Source organism: Chiloscyllium plagiosum, unplaced genomic scaffold (genome assembly GCF_037043375.1).
Source record: "Chiloscyllium plagiosum isolate Xiang-an unplaced genomic scaffold, Cpla_swu_hap1 HiC_scaffold_39, whole genome shotgun sequence".
In the NCBI taxonomy this organism is placed as follows: Eukaryota; Metazoa; Chordata; class Chondrichthyes; order Orectolobiformes; family Hemiscylliidae; genus Chiloscyllium; species Chiloscyllium plagiosum.
Genome location: NW_028270177.1, coordinates 43,738,959 through 43,749,856, shown reverse-complemented (window position 1 = coordinate 43,749,856; position 10,898 = coordinate 43,738,959). Strand labels below are relative to the sequence as shown.

Genomic DNA, 10,898 nt, shown 5'->3' with positions numbered 1-10,898 from the left:
GCAACCAACCCCACCGCCCTGTGGCTGAACACTTTAACTTCCCCTCCCACTTCACCAAGGTCATGCAGGTTCTGGCCTCCTCCATTTCCAATCCTAACCACCCATCGCCTGGAGGAAGTCCTCCTGATCTTCCACCTTGGGGCCCTGCAACCACACAGGATCAATATGGATTTCACCAGTTTCCTCATTTCCCCTCCTCCTACCTATTCCAGGTCCTAGTCTCCAAGTCGGCACTGCCCTGTTGACCTGTCCACCTTCCTTCCCACCTACCACTCTACCCTCCTCTCCGACCTATCACTTTCACCCCCCACCTTCATCTTCTTATCACATTCCCAGCCACCTTCCCTCCGCCAGCCCCATTCCCCTCCCATTTATCTCTCAGCCTCCCTGACCCACAAGCCTCATTTCTGATGAAGGGCTTAAGCCCGAAATGTCAATTCTCCTCCTCCTTGGATACTGCCTGACCCAATTTGCTTTTCCAGCACCACACTCTCGACTCTGATCTCCAGAATCTGCAGTCCTCACTTTCTCCTAAGATTGTGTGTCGCCAGGATTTGAATCGCACACTGTTGGTCACTACATGGGTTTCACATATCCTATGTTTACAGATATCTTTAATATGCTCTCAAAGGGTCTGATTAGTGCAATTTAACCCTAGAAGGGTGTCACATCACTCACCAGTCTTGCCTGTCCTCAGACAGGAAAAACCACTGACTCTGTCTAGTCAATGTGCGGTAGAAGCTGTTTCTCAATTACAGTTTGTGTCACAGATCAGCCTTTTAATCGAGGTGATCCCCAAACCTTCATTTCTTTTTATTTTTTGCAATCTCTGTCAGCCCGATCAGTTCTGAGCTTCCACAATATTCTTCCTCAGCTTTTTCAGCATGCTCCAAATTGAAGTGGTTAACAGGATTCTTAATGAATTTGGGATGTGCCATGAGATGATGGGAGACAAGTGCATTTCGAATGTCAACCTCAGAGGATGAAAGATGCAGAAATGCACTGCCAATGGAGCATGAAATCAGAAATATTGGGGGATGCTGCCGAGTTAGAGGCCTGGAGAAGCAGGCTGGCTTGGCCAAGTACCTGCTCAGACTTCCATGTTGGACATTTTCAGCACCAAGCTTCTCTCTGCCACATAGTAAAACACCAAACCACAAATAAATCAGGGGAGAGTAGGTAATAATGAGGTGTAGGTGCATGCCAAGAGGATGCTTACTTACCACAAAGATTCTTTTTCGGTGGAAAATTTGACTTTTCATTCCTTGACATTGAGAATCCCATTTTTGGGATCTCACCATTTTTTCCCAAGTGGCCCATCATTGCCCACATCATGCACAGGCTGGAAAGATTCCACTCTGTGTTAAATACAAAACCTATTTATTTGATGTTTGCTGTGGGACACACATTACATCTCATTGGCAGGTAGACTGTGGGTTTTGCTTTTAGTGGTTCCAGGAGTATTAGCAAAACCTTTGCGAGATAACAAGATTAAGGGAGACACTCTGAAGATATGGGAGTTGGGACTTATCCATAGGAGTAACTTAAGTTGGAGAACAGAAAGAATCTAGAGTTAGAAAGGAAAAGAGGCCTAAATATGCAGCAGCTATCAACAGGACATCATTAACTCTCATTGTGTTTTGGAGAAATTAAAGAGGTGACACATTGGTTCCAATTACATTAGTATATGTTGATCTGGTAGACTAATTAAATTCCAGTCCAGTTATTGATGTTATTAAAACTATAACTGGACTGGAATTTAATTAGTCTACCAGATCAACATCAATAGAAATAAAACTATAACTGTCAGAATGAACTCGGTTGTAATTAACAGCAACAACAACACAATCCATCCCCTCCAGTCACTTGTGAACGCATTGATGTGTCTGGAAGTGGCATGACTAAGTGAACTGCTTCCCACACATGGAGCAAATGAACACCCTCTCCCCAGTGTGACTTCGCTGGTGTCTCAGCAGATAGCCTGTGCTTTTAAAGGTCTTCTGACATTCAGAATGTTCAAATGTCTGATATTCATGTGAACATCTTGTGAATTGAGTTGAGATTGAAAAATGAATCCTTTCCCACACAACGAACATGTAAACAACCTCTCCCCCACTGTGAACTTGCTGGTGTGTGAGGAAGTGGTATGAATGGGAGAATCCCGTCACTCTTGGGGAGGAAGTGAACGGCCTCTGCCCAGAGTGAATGCACTAGTACATGAGCAGATCCCTTGTTGTTTTAAGCTCTTCATGCATCCAGAACATTGGAAAGGTATTTTATTAAAGCAACTCACTGGTGCAAAGTTATGTCGGACAGAGAAATCCCTTCCAACGCATGCAGCAGGTGAACAGCCTCTCCTCAGCAGGAATTCACTGAAGCCGCAACAGATCACCTGTAGTTTTAAAGGCCTACTCACATTCTGAACATTTGAAAGGTCTGACTTCAATGTGAACAAGTTGGTGTGAATTGAGGTGAGATAATTGGGTAAATTCCTTCCTACACCTGAAGCAGGTGAACAGCCTCTCCCCAGTGTGGACCTGATGGTGCTTTATGAGGATCTGAGAGTGTCAAAATACCCTCCCACAGTGAGAGCAACTCTCAGAGTGGAAGAACTGGTGTTTGACCAGATCCTCGTTTATTTTAAAGCTCTTCTCACAATCATTGTGACCCAGCTGGTGCATGAGTAGCTGGGACAAAAATTTAAACCTCTTTCCACACACAAAGAAGGTTAACAGCTTCTCCCTGATGTGAGTCCTCTGGTGGATATGTAATATTGATGATGATGTGCATCCCTCCCCACACATGGGACAGATGAACAGCTTATCCCCGGTGTAACTGCATTGGGCAATCTCCAGCTGGAATGGTTAATTGAATCCCTTCCTACATTCCTCACAATTCCACTGTTTCTCCATGCTGTAGGTGTCATGTGTCTCTTCAGTTTGGACAATCAGTTCAAACCTTGTCTACACACAGATCACATGTCTGGGTTCACTTACTGGAGTACTGTCATTCAGGTTATGTAACTGGATAAAGTTCTTTCCATGGTGGCTCAGTGGTTAGCATTGCTGCATCACAGTGCCAGGGAACCAGGTTTTATTCTAGGCTTGGGCGACTGAGCGGAGTTTGCACATTCTCCCTGTGTCTGCGATACTTTCCTCTGGGTGCTCTGTTTTCCTCCCACTCCCAAAGATGTGCAGGTTAAGTGAATTCGCCATGCTAAATTGCCCATAGTGTTCAGGGATGTGAAGGTTAGGTACATTAGTCAGAGGTAAATAAAAAGCAATGGGTTTGGATGGGAGACTGTTTGGAGGGTCAGTGTGGACTTGCTGGGCCAAAGGGCCTGATTCTACACTGTAGGTATTCTAAGATTTCTCAGTCAGTTCAGTGACACTTACTCTTGTTGTTTATATCTTAGTGCTTTACTGGTCATTTCTCTTCCCACATAGAAAATTAGATGATATGCAAGTCCTGATAAACTGAGAAATCCTGTCAGATCTTGAAGTGAGGATTGGCTTGATTAGCTCATTTAGAAATGTTCCCTAATCCCCTGTGAAAGAAGTTTTAAATTGTTGGACAAGATTAAAAATTTAGAACAGACAAGTTTAGTTTAAATGGAATATTTATTTCCGAGGTTGGTCCCCAGTGCTGTACATTCCCACTCCACATACTCTCTTTGCTGCCTGAATGAAGTTTTCTTGTATTACTTTCACAAGTTTGTACAAATAAAGGAATCAATGCTGCGATTTAATTAAGGGGGAAAACTCCATTCAATAAACAAGATGCAGAAGAAATAGATGTGGATTCAGCTCAATCTCCCACTTCATAAAATTCATAAACACTTTGCAAATGCTTCAGAATTCAAGGAATGGAACCTGACAACATATAACTATGGATTTTAATACATAATGCTGAGTGAAATACAGCTTTTTTTAAAAAATTCTGCTTATATAATGAGGAGACTTGTATTAGATTAGATTACATTACATTACATTACAGTGTGGAAACAGGCCCTTCGGCCCAACAAGTCCACATCGACCCGCCGAAGCGCAACCCCTACATTTACCCCTTACCTAACATTACGGGCAATTTAGCATGGCCAATTCACCTAACCTGCACATCTTTGGACTATAGGGGGAAACCGGAGCACCCGGAGGAAACCCACGCAGACACGGGGAGAACGTGCAAACTCCACACAGTCAGTCGCCTGAGGCAGGAATTGAACCCGGGTCTCTGGCGCTGTGAGGCAGCAGTGCTAACCACTGTGCCACCGTGCCGCCCACTATTGCAGCTACCTATCTGTTCAAGTAATCAGAATTGTACAATATTTTTGACATACATGGGAGTGAAAGGTTTTGGAGGGCAGGAAAGTGGAGCTAAGTGTACAATGAGATCAGCCATGATCTTTCTGAATGGTAGAGTTAAATTCAGTCTGTTTTTCTGATTGGCTTCTGGTTCTCCTCCTGTCCAAGAGAAACTCCAGTTTATTTTTCCAAAAATCCATTTACTGCTCAGAATTCCAATAAAGTGACACACTTTAAACTGTTTGATTGGGAAAAGGACACTTGTTACGAGACAGTGGTGAACCCTTCTATTAATGAAACCAAACATACAGAAAAGCTCACCTCACCTCATGATGTGTTAAAATATGAGTGACAGAGAACTCATGAATTCCACTATTTAGAGAAAATAATATCAACGTGTTGTTTAACTCTAAAAGTGACCATTAAACAACAACTATTCACAACTCTAAGCTCCCTTTCTCTTAACTGTTTATTATCTGCCTCCAACTCTATAGCAATATGCTGTTCTAATAGTTATTAAAATTAATAAAATCCACTCATTACATCAACTTAATTTCAAACCACACAACAGCTGTCAACCTTGGTGTCTTTCTTCTTCTGGCTGAAGACCTCCCAGGTTGTCTTCTTTCTTTTTACTGCAAATATGTTTCATATGAAAAGGTACCTTTGATAGAAAGGGTTTCCTAATCTCTTGGGTCTCTCTCGATGGAGACTGAGCAACTGCCAATTTTCAAAATGCCTACAATTTTTTAGCCCCAAAGTCAGATCATCTCATTCTTGCGATATTGGCAAAACAATAAATTCAAACTAAATTAGATTTTAGTTTCCTGGGGCATAATTTAAACTGATTGGTTAAATTCAAATTGTTGTTAAAACAGCAACCAACTCAGGTATCCATTTCACACCCAAATATTAAATATTTTCAATTTTCCATTACACGCTGGGACTGCCATCTGGTCATATGGCAGTTGCTTGTAAGCTCTCAGTTCAGAACAGCATTCACTTTCTCTTAAAAGTACAGTGCACACCTTCAATGTTGTAACATATAAAATTTAAATTCTAGGATAAATTCTATAACAGTGGTTTACTGTGGCTCACTTGCCAAGTCAACTCAGATTCCAGACCTCAAACCCTGCAACCAGTTACAGAAACGTCTGCTCACATACTGCAAATGCTGAATTTGACTTATGAAAAACAATGACAGAAGCAGAACTAATTAATAAAAACATTTTAAAATAATCAACTACTAATATATTCAATTTGCAAGAGACTGTTAAGGAATAGAAGTTGATAATATTCACTGTTGTGCCAAGTTTTCAAAGATAATAATAGATTTTTTTTTCTCGATTAAAAGATCATTGTTAGCTCAGAGTTATCTCAGATCCCAAAATAACTCAATAGGCGATGTGAAACAAAAATCACGCGAAACCAAGTTATAGAACAACAGGTTTATTTGAAAATACAAGCTTTCCGAACGCTGCTACTTTGTCAGGAAGCTAGTGGGCAGGATAATTAGGACACAGAATTTATTAGAAGATCAAAGTGTCATACAACTAGGGCAATAAATTCTGGGGTTTAAATATTAATCAATCAAAACCTGCATCATTATTCTAAGTGATTACAGACTTAGCAGCCATCTAGGTTTGTCTAATACATCGCATCAGTTGTATGACACTGATCTTTTTCTTACAAATTCTGTGTCCTACGTATCCTGTCTTACTTGTTACCTGACGAAAGAGCAGCATTCCGAAATCTTATATTTTCAAATGAACCTGTTGGACTATAACCTGGTATCGCGTGATTTTTAACTTTGTCCGTCCCAGTCCAACACCGCCACCTCCATACCACGAATAGGTGAAAACAGTTGACTAACTGCAAAACACAGGAGTCCTTCAGCTCCACTTGGAGACTGCCCACCAGTGCAGAGCATGCGCGGAGCAACTTCCAGAAGCTGAGCTAAATCAACGAGAACTACAGTGAATAAAGTTAAAAATCACACAACACCAGGTTATAGTGCAACAGGTTTAATTGGAAGTACACTAGTTTTCGGAGCACCGCTCCTTCATCAGGTGGTTGAACTGTAACCTGGTGTTGTGTGATTTTTAACTTTGTACACGCCAATCCAACACCGGTATCTCCAAATCACACTGCATAAATATAATCGAACAAAGCGAACAATGGCGGTAGATATACCCAGAATGCCCCGTGGTAGGGAATGTCCTATCTGGACAGAACACAATGCGGCTGCGCAGTGTGGCACGGTATTCTGAGCATGTGCAACGCCGACAATAATGACAGGAGCCTGCAAGTTTGTCTCTCGGCGGCCGGTAAGTGGCGGCGGCGGCGGCGACGCGGAGGGAAGTATTACTAACAAGCTGTCGTGGAGGATTCATAAACATTCACTGTACACTACAAACAGCGAAGAAAAACCAGCAGGTCCGCCATTGATTTCTCCTGAACATATGTCCTGGTTCATGGCCGCCATTTTGTTTCAGCGGGGTCTGTTTGAATGTGATGCTGGAAAAGCACAGCAGGTCAGCCAGCCTCATTCCTGAGGAAGGGCTCCGGCCAGAAACGTCAATTCTCCTGTTCCCTGGATGCTGCCTGACCTGCTGCGCTTTTCCAGCTACACATTTTCAGCTCAGATCTCCAGCATCTGCAGACCTCACTTTCTCCACGTGACCAAGAGGGACAATAATTGACCCATAGATTGTCAGTCTACAGACAGGAACTGGACACAGGCAGAGAGAAAGCTGGGAGTGGGAGAGGAAGGAGATGGGGTTTAGGATTCAGTCTTTGAGAGGGAACAGTCAGCCTGTTTAGTATTTCAATGCTGATCTGTGGCCAGTTTCCATATTCTGACCTTTGGCCCATGTTGGTTAGTATTTTTAAGTAATAAAGATAATTTATCTAATATAAAATGAACAATTGATCTAGCAATGACTATTGTTTTTGGAAGAGTGCCAAACAGATGCCGCCTATAAGCATAGAAGTTCTTCACATCTCTCCTGAATGATCTGACACTATTTCTCAAACTATGTCAGCTCGTTCCAGAATATCCAATCAGTGGAAATAATTTATCTTTATCTGCTCAGTATTTTGCTATTAATACCTTGAAAACTATAATCAAATCACACCTTAATCTTCCAAATTTGAAGAAAATAAGCCTACTTTGTACAGTCTTTTTTTCAGAATTTAACTTCTGAAATACATGTATCATACTTTCAAACATATGTTGTCCTCACTCTAAGCCTTCCCAGTGCCTAGTTCAGCTCACAGTATTCTAAGGGATCTAAGGTTTTGTATAACTGCAACAAAAGTTCTGAATTCTTGTACACCAGTGTTCTGGATATTAGGGCCAGCATTCTGTTAACTTTCTTGATCATTTTCTGTGCCTGTTTGTGGTACCTGAATCCCCAAATCTCTTTGGACTTACATTGCAGTTAACTTCATACCATCCAGAGAATATCCTGATCTATACTGTTCAGTCCAAAATAGATAATATCACACTTGCTTACATTAAAATTCATCTGCCATGGTTTTGCCCCATCACCTAATCTATCAGTGAGCATTGATAGTATCTAAATATCTAAATGATGTGAATAATTGAGGCCCTTGTACAGATCCTTGTGGGACACAGAGTCACATCCTGCCAATTTGAGTACCTATCCATTATCCCTATTTTTTGTTGTCTGTCAATCAACTAATTTCCCAGCTGAGTCAGTCATTTGCCTGAAATTTCCTAAGGTTCTACCTTAGTTTACAGTATGTTATGTGCAACGTTATCAGATAACTTAAGGAAAGTCCATGTAAACAACATCCACAGACATTCCCCTGTCTGGTCCCTTCATCACCTCTTCAGAAAATTCAGTGAAAACTGGAATTTACAACTTTGGAGAACAAGAGAGGAAAATATTGAATTAATTAACTTAATTTAGTCAAGCTAGAATTTTCTGTTTTGAATTTCTGTTCTGTATTGACAGTAATGGCATTTGTAAACTCCTTTTGCAGAATGGTGGAACAGGAGGATTTATGGACAGAAATCTCAAACCAAACACTACAGCAAGAACTGAAAGAGGTACTTGACTCATCAGGACCTGAATATTACCAGCCTTTGATTGTGAAAGAAGAAATATTTGTCTGTTCTGCCTTTTAGAAAAAGTTTCAAGCACTATTGTGACTTTAAAAACACTGAGACACAGAATTAAGTGGAAGTGTTCCAGTGCACTGTCTTTGTGGTAAAAGCTGTACCCAGTTACACAACTTAAAACAAACTTCACTACTTTATTCTGAGGAGAAAGCACACATGTTCTGAGATTGTCCAACCTAGAGTAATACAAGGACACCACCGCAATGGAAAAACCATGGAAATGTGATGATTGTGGAATGGGCTTCAGTTACCCATCCCTGCTGGAATACCATCGTCGGAGTCACACTGGAGAAAAACCATGGAAATGTGAGGAATGTGGCAAGAGATTTGAATCTCATTACTTGCTAGAACCCCATCAACGCAGTCACACTGGGGAGAAGCCATTCATCTGTTCCTTGTGTGGGAAAGGATTTGCACAGTCAGCCATCCTGACATTGCATCAGCGAATTCACACTGACCACCGGCCCTTCTGCTGCACAGACTGTGGAAAGAGGTTCAGGCAGTCATACCACCTCACTGTACACCGGCGGGTTCACACTGGGGAGAGACCTTTCACTTGCTGTGTATGTGGAAAGGGATTTAATGTTTCTTCCCACTTGCTGAATCACCAGCGAATTCACACTGGGGACAGGCCATTCACCTGCTCCGAGTGTGGGAAGGGATTCACTGCATCCTCCCACCTGCTAAAGCACCAACAGGTTCACAGTGAGGAGAGGCCATTCACCTGCTCGGAGTGTGGGAAGGGGTTTACTCAGTCAGCCAAACTGACAGTACATCAGCGAATTCACACGAAAGAGAAGCCATTCAGCTGCATCCACTGTGGAAAAAGCTTCAGCTTTTCATCTGAACTGACTGCACACCAGCGAGTTCACACTGGGGAGAGACCGTTCAAGTGTTCCATCTGTGGGAAAGCATTCACTCAGTCATCCCACTGTCTGATACACCAGCGAATTCACAGTCATGAGAAGCCATTCAGCTGCTCATCCTGTGGAAAGAAATTCAAACTTTCATGCAACCTCAAAGCACACCAGCGGATTCACACTGGGGAGAGGCCGTTCACTTGCACTGTGTGTGGGCAGGGATTCCCTTGGTTACCCAGCCTGTTGAGACACCAGCAAGTTCACAAATGACTGCAGAGTTTGGATTGTGCTGTTCACCAAATCCACACTTGATAGTCTGACAATATTGGGTTTGTTTCTGATGATATTAACAATCCTCTCTCAGTTCCTGGACATTAATATTTTGGATATAACACTGATTTTCACACCTTTAATGTTAATTTTTAAATGAGCAATCTGACTTCCATTCAAGAACTTTCAACAGACCCTGATTACAGTCAAATTGTGAAATTTAATCATCATTGCTGATTAATCCTTGCTGACAATTCTCATTGTCGTGCATGTTCTTCATAGTGGAAGCTTGATTGTGAAATTAAAATTATCAAAGAAAAAGAAACAACTGAAATATTTTATGGTTACATCAATAAAAAGGAACAGTACAGCACAGTACAGACCCTTTGGCCCACGATGTTGTGCCAGCATTTATCTTAATCTAAGATCAACCTACACACCCCTCAATTTACTGCCATCTATATGCTTGTCCATCACTCACTTAAATGTCCCTAATATCCCTGACTCTACTACCAGTGCTGGCAGTGCATTCCAAGTACCCACCACTCGCTACGTAAAGAACCTTCCTCTGACAATTCTCCATACCTTCCTCAATCACCTTAAAATTATGACTCATGACAGCCATTTCTGCCCTGGAGAAAGTCTCTGGGTATCTACTCTCTTTATGCCTCTCATTACTCTATCAAGTCGCCCGCTCTTGTTTCTTTCCAATATGAAAACCTTAGCTCGCTCGAACTCTCTTCATAAGACAAGCCCTCCAATCCAGGCAGCATCATGGTAAATCTCCTCTGCACTCTCTCTAAAGCATTTGCAACCTTCCTATAATGAGGCGATCAGAACTGGATACAATATTCCAAGTGTGGTTGAACTAGGATTTTATAGAGCTGCAGCAAAGCCTTGCACCTGATCATCTCAATCCCCTGTTAATGAAAGCCAAAATACCATACGCCGCCTTAACAACTTGGGTGGCAACTTTGAGGGATCTATGTACATGGACCACAAGATCCCACTGATTGGTGGCTCAGTGATTAGTACTGTTGCCTCACAGGGGCAGGGACACAGGTTCAATTCCACCCTTTCGTGACTGTGTATGTGGAGTTTGCACGTTCTCCCCGTGTCTGCATGGGTTTACTCCAGGTGCTCTGGTTTCTTTCCACATTCCAAAGATATGCAGGTTAAGTGAATTAGCTATGCTAAATTGCCCATAGTGTTCAAGGATGTGTAGCTGCATTAGTTAGGATGTAGAATAATAGGGTAGGAGAATGTGTTTGGGTAGGTTATTCATCAGAGGGTCAGTGTGGACTTGTTGGGCCAAAT

General features: G+C 42.1%; 1 protein-coding gene across 1 annotated transcript; it reads left to right on the top strand.

Annotated features, from left to right (window-relative positions):
- The first annotated feature begins 6,581 nt into the window (after positions 1-6,581).
- On the top strand, positions 6,582-9,978 carry LOC148138672 (uncharacterized). The gene is made up of 2 exons (XM_087981186.1): positions 6,582-6,628; positions 8,313-9,978. Exon 2 carries the CDS (start codon positions 8,655-8,657, stop codon positions 9,579-9,581), a length of 927 nt encoding a protein of 308 aa, XP_087837312.1. The 5' UTR covers positions 6,582-6,628; positions 8,313-8,654; the 3' UTR covers positions 9,582-9,978.
- Positions 9,979-10,898: the final 920 nt, after the last annotated feature.